This window comes from Myotis myotis, unplaced genomic scaffold, assembly GCF_014108235.1.
Source record: "Myotis myotis isolate mMyoMyo1 unplaced genomic scaffold, mMyoMyo1.p scaffold_m19_p_2, whole genome shotgun sequence".
Lineage (NCBI taxonomy): Eukaryota > Metazoa > Chordata > Mammalia > Chiroptera > Vespertilionidae > Myotis > Myotis myotis.
Window position 1 is genome coordinate 3,562,760 of NW_023416324.1, and position 18,287 is coordinate 3,581,046.

General features: G+C 56.9%; 1 protein-coding gene across 1 annotated transcript; it reads right to left on the reverse strand.

The window, feature by feature from the left end:
* Window positions 1-4,110: 4,110 nt before the first annotated feature.
* On the reverse strand, window positions 4,111-16,535 carry SLC2A7 (solute carrier family 2 member 7). Its single transcript, XM_036353066.1, has 12 exons — window positions 16,506-16,535; window positions 15,427-15,525; window positions 15,176-15,336; window positions 12,806-12,930; window positions 11,507-11,659; window positions 9,932-10,057; window positions 9,339-9,526; window positions 8,902-9,012; window positions 7,584-7,685; window positions 6,685-6,760; window positions 5,760-5,887; window positions 4,111-5,482 (listed from the first exon to the last, which is right to left on the reverse strand). Exons 1-12 carry the CDS (start codon window positions 16,533-16,535, stop codon window positions 5,264-5,266), a joined length of 1,518 nt encoding a protein of 505 aa, XP_036208959.1. The 3' UTR covers window positions 4,111-5,263.
* Window positions 16,536-18,287: the final 1,752 nt, after the last annotated feature.

Genomic DNA, 18,287 nt, shown 5'->3' on the forward strand with positions numbered 1-18,287 from the left:
CGTCCGTGCTGGGAGGGGCGGGCTTTGCCAGTGAGAAACCGCCTGTCCATGGAGGCATTCGAGCCGAGGCCTGAGAACTGCAGGGCCGTCCTGGGAACTGAGCCAGGGAGCCTCTGGGGACAGGGACTGAGAGACCGCTAACCAAGGTCCTTGTCAACTGAAATCCACGATCTTATGACGAGGAGGGAGAAGCATCTGAAAACTGGACCAGGCAGCCAACCTGGGAAGCTCTGAGGCCGCGGCTGAGTGGGTTTTACAGGGGACACCTGGCCCCACACCTGGAGCCAGTGTTGTCTCCGAGGGGCTGCTCATCAGAGCCAAACCTTGCCGGCTGTGCACTCGGCCTGCCATGAGCTGCCCGCCCCCCGCCCGCCCGTCCTGAAGAGCTGAATCAGCCGCAGGGATGCTCCACCCACACCTCCCGGCCCAGGGGCCTCATCTGGACAATGACGGAGGTGAGGGGACCCGTCTTTAGGGCTCCTCCACACCCCAAGTTCTGTGACTGGGGTGGGGGGCGTCCAGGTGAGGAGGCCAAGCCTGGGCTTCTAGAACAGTCCAGCCACTCCTGGTGTAGCTGAGAACAGCGCAGTCTGGATTACACAAAAGCCTGGGTTATGGCATAAGGACAACATACTGAATGTTTCCTCATTCGCGGCATGACACATGGCAAATGCCAATCAAGAACCTAGAAGAAGGGGTCCTATGGGTCCCGCTGTAACGCATAACTGGTTTTCAGTCGCCGATATTTTCTCCCGTGCGTGGGAATGGAAAGGCTACGGTTCTTTAAAAGTTCCTTTAGAGCAGGGGTGGGTGACATTTGGTCTGGCCCTGCCTAGGGAACCACAAGCAGGACTCAAAATTCAGTAAGTCCAGGAGCTTTTTTCACAGCAACATAACTTTCAAGTTGATCCTTGTGGGTGGCCCGGGAATTCCGTGGTAAATACTCAATGGCCTTCAGCAGAAAAAAGGTCCCCCACCCCTGCTCTAGAGGGTTCTCCACGCACACCCCAAAACTGCTGGTCTCGGTGTATCGAGTCCAAGCGTCATTGCGAATTCCTCCGAGTGGGATGTGGCCAGATGGCATCCCGGTGCCTCTCCCCGAGGCCTTGGCTCCCTCTCCCTCCCTGGGGACCTTGACCTGGGCACCTGCCTTATCTGGGGAGGCACCTCTTTGCAGCTCCTGGGCTTAGGCACCCAGATTAGGGAGCCCGGGCAAGCCCAGCAAAGGACAAAGAGCCACTGTGCATCTCAAAGACACGGGACGGGCACGTGGAGTGACTCAGTCTGAGCCCCAGCCTCAGACCAGCAGCCCAGGTGAGGCCGCGGGGCGAGGCTGCAGCTGTCACACCTGGGGCCTCGGGTCACCTGGCCTCGCGTCAGACCCGATCGGCAAGCACTTACGGAGCACCTGCTGCAGGTGCTGACACGGCACCAGGGGGAGTCGCGCCCAGAACTTTGCTCTCAAGGGCGGTACCTCGCCCGTGGGGTTGGGGACAGAGGGGCTGCTGCTCCCGTGAAAGGACAAGGGAAGGGGTCCAGGGAACCTCAGGGACTGGCTTCAGGGCATAAGGTCTGTGGCACCGTGGGGACGAGGCTTTTCAAGGTCACATCAAGCCCCCACCTCGTGCAGACCACCCAGAGACAATGCGATTCATTAACGAGAAATTGAAAATATATTTAATTAATAATTTCTTATGAAAAACTAGTGACCCAGTGCATGGATTCGTGCACATTGAAAGAAAATTAATTAGAAGGTGGCTGGTGGGGTGGGACTGGGTGAGATGAGCCGGACACGTCCTGGAGCCAACCTCCTGCGATCCCTCCCTGGCCACCCCGTGTGCACCTGGGGTGGCACTGTGGCTTGAAGGGTGTCTGCAGAGTGAGCGGGGTCCCTCTGCAGGTAGGGTCTCTTGGCCTGGCCTGCAGGGATCAGGCCACAGCCGGCTCTCTGACATCCCCCAAGGGGTCCCAGAGTGCAAGAGGGCGCTCTGCAAAGTTGCTGTCATACAGGGTGTGGAATGCAAACACAAGTGTGTTGGTAAACCAGATTTGGGGCCGAGAGTGCCCCAGCAACAACATAACCTATGACTGAAGGAGGAATCCTGCGGCCCCGTGAGGAATCGGGCTCCCTCCTCTCTGGTTTCGGGGTGCATCACCTGAGAACTGCCTCTGCCAAGTCGCTGCAGCTGCGCAGCTTCTGCGTTGAGAGTCTGCCACCTGGTTGTCAATGTGCATTATAGCTACTGGTCAGACGGTCCAACACTTAGCATGTTAGCCTTTTATATATATACATATATACTAGTGGGCCGGTGCACGAAATTTGTGCATGGGGTAGGGGGTGTCCCTCAGCCAGGCCTACACCCTCTCCAATCTGGGACCCCAAGGGGATGTCCGACTGCCGGTTTAGGACATACCTAAACCGGCAGTCGGACATACCTCTCGCAATCCGGGACCACTGGCTCCTAACTGCTTACCTGCCTGCCTGCCTGATCGCCCCTAACCACTCTGCCTGCTGGCCTGCTTGCTCCCTACTGCCCCCCCCCCACTGGCCTTCTTGCCCCCAACTGCTCCCCCTGCCGACCTGCTCACCCCCAACTGGCCCCTCCTGGCGGCCTTCCCGCCCCTGACTCGCCGCCCCCCCCCACCCTCCCTGCTGGCCTGATCACCCCCAACTGCCCTCCCCCTCCTGGCCTGATCGCCCCTAACCGCTTCTGCCTTGGCCCCACCACCATGGCTTTGTCCGGAAGAATGCCTGAAAGATCTCCAGGTCTAATTAGCATATTACCCTTTTATTAGTATAAATAAATGTACAATTTGGTGTTCTGACCTATGTACACTTCTGTATTATCACGATGATGAAGATAATACACATGTCCATCATTCAAAAAGTTTCCCCAGTAACTGCTGATCCATTTTCTGTCACTAAAGTTGAGTTGGAAAAATTTTCTACAATTTTATATTATTAAAATAACAGTATGTGTTTCTTGGTCTGTCTTGTGCCATGGAGGAGAATGACTTTGAGGTTCATGCATATTGTGGCAGGTCGCAGCATTCGTATCTTTGCCCTGTGGAGAAGTATGCTGTTGTACGGATCAACCACAATTCATTCATTCACTCACCTGGCGATGCACTTTTGTAGTGTGTCCAGTTTGGGGCCATTACAAATAAACCTGCTGTGAGCACTTGGGTACAAGCCTTTGAACGGACATGGGGGTAAATACTCCGGAGTGGAATGCTGGATCATGGTAGACGTTTCACTTTTTAAGGGACTGGAAAACTTTTTGAAATTGGCTGCACCATTTTACATTCCTGCCAGCAGAATACAAGAGTTCTACTTTCTCCACATCCTTGTCAACACTTGATGGAGTCTTTTTAACGTTAGGCACTCTAACAGGTGTGTAGTGGTATCTTATCATGGTTTTAATTTGCATTTCCCTAATTACTAATAATATGGAGCATCTTTTCATGTGCTTATTTACCATCCTGTGTCTTCTTTGGTGAAGTAGCTATTCCACTCTTTTGCCCATTTTTAAGCTTGAATTGGTTGTTTCCTTATTTGAGCTCTGAGAGCTCTTTATTCATTACACATTTATACATTTAGATACACGTCTTTCTCAGATATGAGGTTTGCATATGTATGTGTCAGTCTGTGGTTGTCTTTTCATATTCATAAGAGTGTCTTACAAATAGCAGTTCTTAATTGTATCCAAGTCCAATTTAGCAATATTTTATTTTGTGGATTGTGCTTTTGGTGTTGTTTTTGTGTAATCCAAGCTCACAAATATTTATCTCCTATGTTCTATTCTAGAAGTTTTATTAAGTCTTAATTTAGGCTTGTGATCCATTTTGTGTTAATGTAAGGTATAGATAAAGTTCTTTTTCCCCACATATGGATATAATTAGCCCAGTGCATTTGTTGGAAATACTAACCTGTCACCATTCAGATTGCTTTAGACAAAAATCAGTTATCTCTGGATGTGGAGGTTTATTTCTGGATTCTTTCTTATACTTCATTGATCTACCTGCTATACCAACCATACTGTTTTGATACCTGTAGTTTTATATGAGTGTTGACATGAGGTAATAAGTCCTCCAACTTCATCTTTCTCAAAGTTGGTTTGGTTACTTTAGGGTTTTTTTTTGCATTTCCACATAAATTGTAGAATGGGCTTGTCAATTTCTACCCTCCCTGCCCAAAAAAGGCCTGCTGCAATTTTGGTTCTAATTGTGTTGAATCTATAGATAAATTTGTGGAGGATTAAGCCAACCTTGCATTCCTAGAATAAGCCCCACTTGGTCAGGATATATTATTATCCTTATATTGTTGTGTTCTATTTGCTAAAATCTGGTTAATAATTTTTGTATCTATGTTCATGAGGGGTGTTAATCTGTAGTTTTCCTGTAACATCGTTAGTTTGGCTTTGGAATCAGAATAATGATGACTTCTTCATACAATGAATTCAGAAGTATTCCTTCCTCTTTAATTTTCTGGAAGACTTTGTGTCAAATTGGTATTATTTCTTCCTTAAATGTTTGGTAGAATTCACCAGTGAACCCATTTGGGCCCGGGGTTTTCTTTGTGGGAAGGTTTTTAGCCACAGATTCCATTTCTTTAGTGGATGTAGGACTACACAGGCTGCCTATTTCCTACTGAGTGAGCTTTGGTACTTTGTATCTTTCGATACAGTGCTCTCCTGTTTCCAAGGCAGAGGTCAACTGACCCACCCAGAGAGGGGGTTTCTCTAAACAGGCCCAAGAACACCTGTTACCTCTCTTGCCCAGCTGCCCCGGCAGGCTGTGACGCTGACCAGAATACGTGGCAAGCCACGGCACGGAGCGTGAATGGAAGCTGCCCGGAAGGCAGTGGAATCCAGAGCCTTGGCCTCTAGTTCCTTTCATTCTCTAGCCAATACATTGATTGGAATTCAGCCCTCCCTATGAATAGCTGAACTTGAAACATTTTACTTTATAAAAGTACATCCATGCAGCATTCCATGAGTCTCTGACCCCTACATCCATAGTCAGAGCACTGAGTCCTGCCAATCAATGCTGAGGGCCTGCCCATTCTCCGGAGTCACACCACCCGGTAATTACGGCTGGAAGCTAACCACGTCTTCCACCAAGCCAGGGACTGATCTTTCCAAAGCCTTCCAGTTGCCACTGGGGGCGCAGAAAGCTCAGAGCTGTGACCCTCTCGTGAGGCCTGGGGGAGCCCCTTTCTCGGAGACTGGCCTCCGACTGTGACGTGGCACCTGCAGAGCCATCAGAAGAAAGTTTCCTGCGTGGGCGGAGACACGTGAGGCTCAACACCCGTGGTTTCTTCTCGCAGCTCTGGAATCTCCACTCCGTTTCTCTTGGCAAAAATTCGGTTTATCTCCACAAATGTCTGGCCCTTGGTCTCAGGAATCACCACGTAGATGTAAACAGCAGTGAGGAGGCAGATTCCGGCAAAGATGATGAAACTGTAGGCCCCGATGGCCTCCTGGGCAGAGACAAGAAAACAGGAGGGAACGGAGGGAGAAAGGACAGGGGCGCTCCTGGGGAGGCCTCGGGGCGCCACCCGGGAGTTCTCGGTGGCCAGTTTTGTGTTGACCAATAAGTTTGTCCAATAAGGTACCACGTATGCTGAAATAGCTGATGCTCTTAGTGGAAGGAACCTGTGCTTGGTTCCTGAAGGCTCTCTGCCTCGGGGTGGGCAGGGTGGGGCAGGGAGGGGGCAAGGGGCCACCCACCATGCTTCCCGCCCACGCCCTGCTCACCTGGACGGACGGGAACATGAAGCCCACGATGAAGTTGGTGAGCCAGTGCACAGCCCCGTCCACCATGAAGGCGGCCGGCCGGGAGGACTGCAGGAAGATCTCGGTCCTCACCACAGAGGGGACGGGACCTCGAGGGCAGAGAGCACAGGGCCAGTGGGGCGCAGCGGGCTCGGGGGGGCCCTCGCCCAGCCCCAGCCCCTCTGATCAGGCAAACACGATGGAACTGTAGGCCCCAGGCCTCCGGGGTCCTAGATGGCCAGGGAGGAGCCTGCATCTCTAGCCAGAGCCCTGCTTCCTGCCCCGCTGGCTCCTCCGGGCGCACCAGGGCTGCAGTGGCGCGGGGCGGGGGGGACAACCTCCCTCGGGGTCCTCGAGGTCACACCGAGTCCACTCTCCCCAGTGTTGGTGTCATTTTGAAATTCTCAATGAAGGGGAGCAGAGCTCAAAAAGTGCTTGTGCCTGGGAAGTGCTGTCCCCCTGTGGTAGTTCTGGGGAATGGCAGGCCCCTGCTGCAGGCACCTTGCCTGGGGTCTGTTTCTCCACCTTTTGTCATTAAGGAGACTTGTCTACAATCTATAAACCCATTTTTTCCTAATCATCATCCCTTATAAAGTTTCACCACCACAGGTACACTGTATATCTGCTTATTTACTGTATATCTATCTATGGTTTTAAAAAAATATATTTTTTTATTAATTTCAGAGAGGAAGGGAAAGGGAGAGAGAGAGAAACATCAATGATGAGAGAGAATCATTGATCGCTGCCTCCTGCCTGCCCTCCAATAGAGAATCGAGCCTGCAACCGGGCATGTGCCCTTGACCAGAATTGAACCTGGGACCCTTCAGTCCGCAGGCTGATGCTCTATCTACTGAGCCAAACCAGCTAGGGCTCTATCTGTGGAGGGCTAGGGGGTGCGGGTACTCACTGGGCCCAATGGAATGTCCCGCGATGTAGGAGAAGACGCAGATGACGCCGAGGTAGGACAGCCCATGGACTGTGCTCTGTGGGAGAGCAGGGCTGTCGGTGCCGGTCTGTTACGGGGACCTCCCACCCGCCTGCGGCCTTGGAGAGCTCAGGGCAGGTGAGTCCACCACACCAGGCGCCTTCCCGCCACAGGGAGGAGCCTGGATTTCTGCTCACCCACGTGGGAGGGCCTCAAGGGTGCGTGGGCAAGAGCGGGAGGAAGATGAAACCAGGGGCTGGCCAGCTTTCCAGCTCCCAGAGGCTCCCTCCAGCCCTACCTGCCTGCCATGAGCTCACTCACTCTCCACCCGTCACAACGTTAACCATTAATCCCCATGACACGCCTGTGAGCGAGACATTATTGTTTCAATCCTAGAGATGTGGAGCCTGAACTCGGACCAGGAGGGCCCTGGGGCCCTGGGGGGTCGAGCAACAGCCCAGGTGAGACAATCAGCAGGATGGCGCTGGGGCCAGGACTCCATGCTCGCTGAGAGGACCCTTCTAGAAGCCCGGTGACCAGGAGAGCGGGTGGGCCATCTCCCCACAGCCAGGACAATGACTGGCACAAAACCAGGGGAACAGACTTCAACCGACCCAGCTGCACAGGTCACTGTGTCACCACTCTCTTCCACTGTCTCTAGAAAATCAATGGGAAAATCTCCTCGGGCGAGGATTAAAAAAACAAAACAAACAAAAACAACAACAACACACAATACTTGCATTGAAGGCGTGTGGAGCCAGACCAGCTGAGACCCACCCTGGTCTATTGGAGCCGGTCTGTTACGGGGACCTCCCACCCGCCTGCGGCTCTGGGTCCTGAGGGTGGGGAGGGGGTGCCGGGTGCCCAGAAAGGAACCAGACCTGGAAGAGGAGCGCCAGCGTCAGCACCAGGCAGGCCGAGCCGCAGATGCCATAGCCGACCAGCAGGAGGAGCCGTCTGCCCAGCCACTCCACGGTGCCGGCCTGTGGGGAGGGAGGGAGTGAGGAGCCTCCAGGCCCAGGGCGCCTGGAACTCTTGGCCCACCACCCCTTCTACATTTTCTAGTTTCTGCATTTGATGCTTTGCCATCTTGGGGCCCTGCTGACCCCTGGAAGGACTGTTCCTACGTTGGTTGGCCAGTTTCTAGAGAGCCAACATCGCCCCTGAATGTGCCTTTCATGTGAAACTAACCCATCCAGAGCCCGCACCTCCGACCTCCTCCTCCAGGGGGTGCTCACACCCAGGGCTGCTGTCCCCCTGTCCTGATCACCCAGGGCAGGTACCAGACAACCCGGGCAGCCCCTGTGTCCCAGAACCCCTGAAACTGTTCACACGGGCCGGGCCTGAGCCTGCTCACCCCGTGGTCCCACAGAAACCACAATGCAGGCTCTTGCCCGCCTTCCCCTGCTCCCTCCGCCTCCCGGCTGACCCTGGTGCCTCCCCGCGTGGCCCTGAGTGACCTGGCCTGCCCCTCCCTCCTCACACAGTTTGGAACTAGGAGTGACAGACTGTCTTTCCAATGGCAATCACCTACTGCTATGCCGGCCGCCCCCTGCCTGAACGATAATAAATCCTACGTTTTACAATGGCCCCTCCTGTCACCTGCTGCTCCAATTCAGGCAGTGAGCAGCCAGGGTCTGACCTCCCGACTCGAGCCCCAGTCACCCCACGCACGTCCTCCTCCACTTCCGGGACACGCACCTCTCTCTCAGCCCGAACCGAACCCTCTCGGATGTTCCCAACTTGGGCCCCGCTGCCCTGGCTGGCCTTCCTTCCTCTCTCCGAGTTCTAAGGCATTTCCAGTTCTACCGCATCCCTACCGCCAGCGCCAGCACCGGGGCCACACCGAGGCCAACTCGGTGGTGGGCCCTCTACGGTCACTTCCGGGCCTGCAGGTGGGACTGTCCCCGCCGTCCAGCGAGGCCCACAGGAGCGGCCCACCACCGCGTGCCGGCTAGAGGGAGAAGGCCAGCTTCGTCTCTGTGCCCGGGACCCACACCAGCGTCCTGGGCATTGCCATCGCTGTAACCATTTGACAAAGGAAGAAACATGTGCGCACGCGTATCCCAAAGTCTGTGTCCCTCAGTGACCTGGGACCGGTGTCACCAGCACCTCAGTGGGCTCGGTGGGGTCCCTGTCTGCCTGCGGGGCACCTGCCGCCCCCCCGCCCCGGGGGAAAGGGTATTCCCGGTCGCTCACCGAAACGCCGGTCATGACTATGTTGACCACGCCGGCGCCCACGGTTACATACTGCGAGTGAGCGGCCGATATGCCGGCGGATGCGTAGATCATGTCTGCGTAGTAGTTGATCTGAAACAGAAGCCCAGGGCTGTGAGGACCGGCCCACGGGGTCGGCCACTGGCCTGCCTTTCCTGACTCTACAGCAAACAGTTTGGGAGGCCCAGGGGCCCTTGGACAGGAGGGAGGCAGCTGGGAAAAGAGCTGGGACGTGGCGTTAGGAGACTGGGATGCAGCCCGTCTGATTGAATCCAGTGGCTTTCGAATGGACCAGAAGTTCTGAGGGAGAACCTGGCCAGGCCTGCAGGGCCGATCACTCATCTCAGCCCCCCTGTACCCCTCCATCCCCTGCCCACACGGCTGCCGGGCACACACGCGCCCCGCGAGGCCCCATGTACCGCGTTGATCCCGGAAAGCTGCTGGCCGGCCATGAGCACGATGATGGAGATGAGCTGCCACCGCAGGGGCCGGAAGGTGAACAGGTTGAGCACGGACAGGCGGCCCTCGGCCCTCTCGGCCTGGTCCTCCACGCGCATCTCTTCGATCTCGTCCTCCACATCGGCCCAGCCCCTCAGCTTCCTCAGAGCTGCGGGGAGCGGAGCAGCCCCCGTGGCTGACTGCACTCACCTGTGCTCGGGGAGGAGGGCAGCCGCCCACCTGCTCAGCCCACCTCTGGCCACCGGCTCCCCATTCTCCCAGTGCGGAGTGCTCATGACCCCAACCAGGACCCAACCATGTGATGGTGTCCCCAGCCCCAACCACATCCCACGCTGGTCAGGCTCTCAAGCCAACACGGGTCAGCCATGGCTCTGACCTTGTCCGTGCTCCCCCCTGGACCTCACCCCAGAGCTGCCCGGACTCCTCCTAGCCCACCGGCGCCTGCTCACTGGGGCCCCTCTCCCCGCTGGCCACCGCCTGTCCCAAGCGCTGGGTGCCATGGAGGGACGTTCTGGCGGGTGTGGGAGGCGGCCAGCAGCCTGCATCCCGGTACCTTGTCGAGCCGTGTCCTTGTCTCCTCTCTGGATGAGGGTGTAGCGCGGGCTCTCGGGGAAGAAGGGCAGAGACAGGAGCTGCAGCAGCGCCGGGACCCCCGTGAGTGCCAAGAGCACGGGCCAGCCTGCAAGGGACCACCACCCAGAACTTGACACTGACCCGCAGGGTCCCTGGGGCTCTGGCGCCCTCCAGCCGACCTTCCCCAGGGCCTGACTCTCCTGTTACAAGGTCAGTCGCCCACGACCTTCCAGCCCTTGGTGAGAGCCAAGGCCAGCAGGGACCTAGTTCCTGCCACCAGGTGGCTGCCCACGACCCACCCACACAGGGGCTCCACGTTTACCAATGGAGGAAAGAATGGTAATTTTAAAGAGAAATGGCATGGGTTCCTTCTGCAGGAGGAGCATTGCTTTTCTCAGGAACAGTATTTGACTTAAACGCGTGAGCCCAGAGAAAACAACGGCAGGTGTTGTTTCTAATTTTATAAGTCTACCTCCCTGGAGGCTAGGCCAGCGGGGATGGGCCCAGTGGCTATCTGAGCTCCTTCTGAAGGTTTGTGTTAGGCGGCGGTGCTGAGACTCAAGTAACCCTGAGTGATGGTGGGAACTGGGAGTTATTTCACTTCCCCAAGCCTCGGGTTTCTCATCAGTAAAGATTACGATACGATGATGATGATGATGATGACAAAGTACCACATCAAGGGTGGTGAGGGCTGCAAGAGACTGCACGAGCCAGGCGTACAGGTGGCTCTGGGCAGCCGCCGGCCAGCGTGGCCTCCACTCAGGGCCCTTCCTGTGACGAGTGTTCAGCTGCTCGGGCAGCCTGGGAATCGCTGATACTAAAGACCTTTCACTGAGCACCTCCTGCGCTCCGAGTCCCTCCAAGGGACCGTGGGGAATACAGGGACGTAAGTCCACCCACTAAGGAATGCGTGACTGGGAAATGTGTAACATGAAAACCAAAACCAGACCCCACTGCACCCGCGGCCTAGACGCGGTCCCCCCCTCTCCCTCGCTGAACTTCCCACCATCCCCACCCCCTCCCACCCACTCTCAGGCAATGGCCCTGCCTCCTCTTCCACTGAGAAGATGGAAGGAACCAGCAGAAAACGTCTACAAGGGCCATGCCCACCCACAGACAGCGACCATGGCCAGCCCCGTGCAGCTGGTCCCACCGCCTTCCCGCTTCTGGGCCAGTGAGCAGCCAAGTACGCGCTGTTGTTCTTCCCAGGGGACAACATCCCCTCCCGCTCACTCCCCCATCCAGCGGCCCGCCAGCTCTCCCCTTCACCAGCAGAACCCCCAAGAGCGCGTGTGCCTCTGGTCCCAGTCCTCTCCTCCCAGTCCCAAGCACAATTTGTCCCCATCACTCACCACCACTGTCCTCATCAAGGTCACCTGTGTCCACCAAGCTGCACACCGCGCAGCCCAGAGGCCACCTCTCGGCCTCAACGGGCTTGATCCACCAATAACATGGGCACAACTGAGCGAACGACTGGACCCAGCGCCCACGGCCCCACACGACCCCCAGGCCCCTCCCTCGTCCCCTTTGACCTTGGCGTGCACCGCCTGGGTACCTGTAGGATTGCCCAGGACGGCCTGCAGGCTGAAGATCTGCGCTAGGAAGACTCCCACGATGACAAAAACCTCGGTCATTGTTCCCAGAGTGCCCCTGAGGTTCTTGGGAGCCAGCTCTCCGAGGTACATGGGGAGGGCACTGTAGGAGATGCCTGGTTCCAGCAAAACAAAAATCAGGGAGAAGAGCAGTCCCAGCCCCCGGACCCAGGACCCGGAGGTAATTCAGCTCCATCTCATAGTCCCCCAGCTTCTCCTGGGTGTCCACCACTGACAGGTGGCTCGCACAGCCCCACCCCTGCACAGCCCCGCCCCCCAAGACCCTGCCTCCCCACACAGCCCCGCCCCCTGCACAGCTGGTTCCATGCAAGCCACGCCTCCTGACACAAGCCCCGCCCCCTGCACAGCCACGTCCCCACAAGACCCTGCTTCCCCACACAGCCCCGCCTCCCAGAACAAGCCCCGCCCCTGAAAGCCCCGCCTCTCCTCACAGCCCCGCCTCCCAGCACAAGCCCCGCCCCTACACGCCCCGCCTCCCCGCCGGGAGATGGAACTGGCCCTGTGGGCTGCTTTAGTTTGCACTGCTGAGGGGACCCTCCCATAATCCTCCAACCCCGGGGCCACCTGCAGGGCATGATGCCAATGTCCTCTCCTTCCTAGTTGCAGAGTTGGGGCCCTGGATAGTGGGACTTTGGGACGATTCTCTTGCTTTGACCTATTTTCTGATTTTCCTAAAGCACAGGTAACTTGTATCACTTAAAAGACACACACAAAACACACACACAGAAGAAACCACTGTGGTTGAGGAAGCTGGCTCCCCCGCTGAGCGAGGCCCCAAACTCTGTTTCTTTGGCTCGCAGCCCCTCCCCCTCAGTGCACACTGGGCATCCTCCTCAGAAAATACCTGTAAAGCCTTTCCGTCACTTACACTTCAAGGCAAAAGTGAGGGTTTTAAAAAAAAGTTTTAAAATTAAATATATTGGGGTAACATTGGTGATAACGCCATATAAACTTATGATACGACATCTGCATACTCTATTGTGTGCTCACCACCCAAACGTGCATTTTTAAAGCCCTGTTAGCTTTTGTTAGTGAGGGGGAGGGAGAGCATGAGCTTCGCAGGGACTGGGAGAGGAGAAGGAGGGTGCCCCAGAAGGGACACGGGCCGGGCAGGGCCAGGGGGACCCTCATCTCCCTGGCTTCCAGCCTCGGCCCCTGTGCTGGGCATGTCAGCCTCAGACGTTTCCCCCCATGGGTGAACCTGAGTGTGGCCTTGGGGCTTCAGCAGTCGCTCCACGTACCTGCGCAGACTCCCAGCAGCACTCGGGAAAGGATGATCAGCTCAAAAGCCTTGGCCACTTTGCTGACTCCCATCAGGATGGCAGGGACGATGGCGAAGATGTTATTGATCAGCAGGGTTCCCTTTCTGCAAGGACAGCAGAGCCCAGAGGGCGGGGGCTGAGGCACAGAGGCTGTCCTGACACGACTCCTACTCTGCAGGCAGCTGGTACCGTGGCGCGGGAATGTGCCCAAGAAGACCGATGGCTGGGAAGGATGGGGAAGCTGGGACCGAGACACAATCCCAGGAAGGAAGGTCTGGGGCCAGCAGGGGCGGGTGGGGGTGCTAACAGCCGGGGGTGGGGGTGCTAACAGCCGGAGCGGACAGCAGAGAAGGGACGAGGAGTGGCTGCCACCTCTGGCAGGGAGCTTCCTGTCCCTGGTGGTATTCAGGCAGAGACCAGACTAGATGAGGACCCTCAGGAATGCTGAACAGGGGATTCCCACAACAGGCGGGACACCGGGTTAGACTAGAGCAGTGGTTCTCAACCATGTTGTGGTGACCCCCAATTTCATTGTTACAAATTGAACATAATTAAAGCATAGTGATTAATCACAAAAACAATATGTAGTTATATATGTGTTTTCCGATGGTCTTAGGCAACCCCTGTGAAAGGGTCGTTCTACTTCCAAAGGGGTCGCGACCCACAGGTTGAGAACCACTGGACTAGAGGCTCTCTCAGATCCCTGACAAGGCTGCCAGCCCATGAGTCTATGAACGAGAGGGAGGGGACTATGCTGCCCTGCCCCCCAGGACCATCCCTCCCAGACTGTGCTCTGTGCCCTTGGATGGCTTCCATCAATGGCACCCTTGACAGCCCGTACCCCCAACCTGGGTTGGGCTTTACCAAAGGAGACACCAGTGGAGGATGAGGCAGGAAGAGAGGTCCCAGCTGTAGGGTGGCTGCTGGCTGCACCTGCCTCTGACATTTGCCCACACTCTGCCCGCCTTTGAGGACAATGACAGGAGCAGGGGTGGGGGGATCTTTAAACAGAAACACAGAAACCCCTCTGGAGGGGTAGCCACAGAGTCCAGTGGAAATCCCCGACGAGGCAGTGCTAGACACCCAGGTGTGTGAGATAGTTTCTCAGGCCCCTTTTCTCTCTGGGGCGGCTGTTCCTCTGAGAAAGCTGCCCTCGGGGCCCAGACTGAGAACCGAGGATCAGCTGCCCCGAGGCTGGAGAGGACAGCGCCCCCTGCCTGGTCTCCCCCAGCCCCTCCTGCTCAGGGCGGTTGGGAACCCACTGGGACAAGGCCAGCTCCACCAGAGCGGTCTGTGTCCTTGTCTGCAAGGTGAGGGGGCGAGGAGACCATCACTGAGCTCCCAGGTTCTGTGACGGGGGGTCCAGGTGAGGAGGCCAAACCTGGGCTTCTAGAACAGTCCAGCCACTGGTGTAGCTGAGAACAGCGCAGTCTGAATTACACAAAAGCCTGGGATATGGCATAAGGACAACATCCTGAATGTTTCCTCATTCATGTGCTCAACATATGGCAAGTGCCAATCAAGTACCTAGAAGAAGGGGTCCTATGGGTCCCGCTGTAATGCATAACTGGTTTTCAGTCGCTGATATTTTCTCCCATGCATGAGAACTGAAGGGCTACAGTTCTTTAAAAGTTCTTTACTTTAGAGGGTTCTCCACGCACACCCCAAAACTGCTGGTCTCGGTGTATCGAGTCCAAGCGTCATTGCGAATTCCTCCGAGTGGGATGTGGCCAGATGGCATCCCGGTGCCTCACCCCGAGGCCTTGGCTCCCTCTCCCTCCCTGGGGACCTTGACCTGGGCACCTGCCTTATCTGGGGAGGCGCCTCTTTGCAGCTCCTGGGCTTAGGCACCCAGATTAGGGAGCCCGGGCAAGCCCAGCAAAGGACAAAGAGCCACTGTGCATCTCAAAGACACGGGACGGGCACGTGGAGTGACTCAGTCTGAGCCCCAGCCTCAGACCAACAGCCCAGGTGAGGCCGAGGGGCGAGGCTGCAGCTGTCACACCTGGGGCCTTGGGTCACCGGGCCGCGCGTCAGACCCGATCGGCAAGCACTTACGGAGCACCTGCTGCAGGTGCTGACACGGCACCAGGGGGAGTCGCCTCCAGAACTTTGCTCTCAAGGGCGGTACCTCGCCCGCGGGGTTGGGGACAGAGGGGCTGCTGCTCCCGTGCAAGGACAAGGGAAGGGGTCCGGGAACCTCGGGGACTGGCTTCAGGGCATAAGGTCTGTGGCACCGTGGGGACGAGGCTTTTCAAGGTCATATCAAGCCCCCACCTCGTGCAGACCACCCAGAGACAGCGTGGTTTCCCCTGTGACCTGCGAGTGAGAACCGTGCCCTCCGCTCACCGGCCGCACTTGTCCACCAGCCCGCCGACCATCAGCGAGCCCAGCAGGCCGCCCAGGGGGAACATGGACACGGTGCAGGACCACAGGAGCAGCATGTGCTTCTCGTCCATGGACGTCCCGTGTCGCGCATAGTAGGTGTCGTTATAAAATGACTTCAAGACCTGGAAGACATTGCCCCATGGTCACCAAGAAGATTGGGCAACTGGTGAGCGAACTTGGAGCGGGCGGCAGCCCCCGTGCCCGGCGCCCACCTTGTGCGGCGTGTTGACCACGGCGATGTTGTAGCCGTACTGGAAGGCCGAGCCGAAGCCCGCGCTCAGGGTGGCCAGCACCAGCGTGGGCTGCAGCCTCTGCGGAGATGAGGCAGAGATGAGGTCCATGACCTGAGAAGTGGGCTCCCACCAGCTGGGCCAGGTGTCGGGGACCCCAGGACCCGCTCAGGGAAGGTGGGGCGGTGGCTGGCTGGGGGTGGGGTCTCAGGGCTCTGAGACGTGGGGGGCACCGTGAATGGCATGGTTTCCTGTTCCTGGCACACAGTCATTCCCTCCCTAAAGACAAAGCTGAGCCTCCACCACGCGCTGGCCCGGGATGGAGTGGGGGACACTTTGGGAAAAGGTCCAGCACCTGCTGACCTCCTGGAGTTTACATTCTAGGGAGCGGAGAGGCCAAATAGAAAAAGGATGTACAGACACCAAATACCAATAAAGCTATGAGGACCAACAGGGTAACAGGGGAGAAGGCGGGGGTGGGGGGGGGGAGTGGGGGCGTGTTCAGCAGGGTCAGGGCAGGCCTCTGAGGAGGGCCTGGGAGCTGAGCCCTGAGTGGCTGGGCCCTGGGCCTGGGGGAGGAGTGTCCAGGTGGAGGGAGCCAGGGACAGAGGGCTGGAGCGCCTGAGGCTTGCCTTCACTTGGGGCCACCACATCCCACTTCCCTGGCCACCTCAGAACCCGGGGCAGCTCCGGGGAACTGCCCCAGAGCCCAGGGGGCACAGACTTGGGGCAGGTCTGCGGCTGCCTGAGGCGGTGCTTCCCAGGACTCCAGGCGACCAGTGGTCCAGAGCCACTGCCCTGGGCCAGGCTCCACCCTCTGCTTGCCTGCTAACTGCGCCCCTAACTCCACCCCACCATCAGCTGCATGACTGCCCGCAGACCTCAGCCCTGCTGGCCTGGGATCCAGCCTGCGGAGAAGGGTGGGGTGCAGGATTCAGCTGACTGATCTCCGGTGCTGTCCTTTCCGCTGTAGGTTTCAGAAGCTGTCCCCTCCCTCCACGGGTCCCCTCTTCTGGTGGGAACGGGACAGTGACAGGGGCCTTTCCTAGCCTGACACTTACCCCCTCCCGGGGTGGGCTGGGCACCTCCATGCTGCTCAGGTGAGAAGCGGTGCGCTCTGCCTCGGAGCGGAGCGACACCCGGGTCTGTTCCGCACCTGCCGATTCCCCGTGGGGCCTGGGTGTTCTGATTGCCCTTTGGCCTCTGGACCCTGCCCGCTTTCCCCAGAGCGCACTTTCCTTGGGCGTCTGATAAGATAAGTTTCACACGAGCATGGATTTGTCTTTGCCTCCACCAAGGTACCACGGGGGTGCCTGCCACTGGTCCCTCCTTAGCCGTGAGCAGCACTGGGAGTCTGCCTGGGCCTCAGCCACGTCTCCTGTTAGTTCTTTGTGCTTCCTCTCACCCACGTGGACTAATTGTCCGTTTGGAGGAAAGAGCAAATAAAATACTTTTACAGGCAGACAACGTAATTATTCCCAAGTACACCTACCGGCATTAAACAAGTCAGTAACATATTCAACAAAGGTGTTCATTTCAGAATTACCTCTACTGAGAAAAAAGGAGGGAGAAGTAGGGAGCGACTGAATAACGATCACAGGCTAATTAGGAAATTATGATCAAAGGATATGAATAATGATCAAAGGATCATAATGAAAATTACGTAAGAATGGGGCAGCGCATTATGAACGTTACGCAAAGTCACCAAAGCGAGACGTACCAGGGTCCTGGGCGCAATGTGTTGGCATGTGGGTGGCAGCCCGAGGGCGCAGCACATGGCGAAAGAACGCGAGGTCCTTATTGCTCCCACCCATCTGCTCCTGACGGTTCGGGGTTCACCTCATCGCCTGGCACACAGAAACCAGTTACCAACATTCTGCACACACCATACTTTTGTCTTGCCGTTCTGACGTCTATTCTGGTGTAACTTTGATTCGTTCCCACTGGGGGGCTCCTGTTGTGTTGGCTGTTGGCATTTTGTTATTTGACGGGCTAAGGGAGAAGAGGCTCGCGCCCCTGACTAAATAGTCAGCTATCGCACGTCTGAAGGATTCTCGGGGCGCATGGGTTTACGTCGCTGCTCCAAAGTGCCATGTGGTCTCTGGGGTGCCCTCGTTGCTTCTGGGGCTCGGCCAGTGGAGTGGCTGTTAGGAAAGAAAGGCATGTGTCCCTCGCCCTGCTGGCTTTGTCACAGAAGAATGGGCCCTGGGCTGGGACAATGTGCTCCTGGGCTCTGCTTCAAGCAAGTGAGGCAAGGGCCTCAGGCACACCCAGCCTTCTGCTCTTCAGGCCCCCTGGGGAGGAGCCAGGGTCCCTTCACAGTGCGAGCAGCCACACCGCCCGCCCACCACAGCTGCACAGCAGGGGACCCACACACTGCAAGGGACAGGCTCTGTGCAGGCCCTCTCTCCTTTTTAAAAAATATGTTCTTATTGATTTCAGAGAGTGTTGAGTGTTTCCTTCCCACGTCCCGCGTGGGTCAGGGTTCAGGAACTGGAAGCAGAGCCGCACACAAATGAAAATGAAAAGACAAGAGATAATTGGAAATATTGGGGGACCAGGCGGGCAAGTCCAACTCAAGGGGAAGGACTTTCACCCGTGCTCAGGCCTCACCAAGCTTTTATTGATTCTGGGATGCACCCATAGCATAGCACTTAGGCAGGTGACCCCTGGCAACAGGCAGACTAGCCCATCAGCAAGGATTTACATAATAATAAATGGGGGAGTAGTTTCAGCTACCACTGTCTGCACAAACAGAGGTGGCGCCTAGCTCTGACCTTTGCTAGGGCTTCAAAGGCACCCAGCCTTGGGGGGGGGGGGGGGGTTCCTCTGTCTACGTTTAT

Bases quoted from the DNA above. Each gene is read 5' to 3' on its own strand.
- SLC2A7 (XM_036353066.1), bottom strand. From the start codon at position 16,535: ATGGAGGTGCCCAGCCCACCCCGGGAGGGG. The intron at 7,686-8,901 runs GTGAGCGACCGG...CCCTCCCCACAG, and splicing joins TAGTCATGACCGGCGTTTCG to GCCGGCACCGTGGAGTGGCT. The intron at 6,761-7,583 runs GTCTGGTTCCTT...GCTCTCCCACAG, and splicing joins CGCTGGCGCTCCTCTTCCAG to AGCACAGTCCATGGGCTGTC.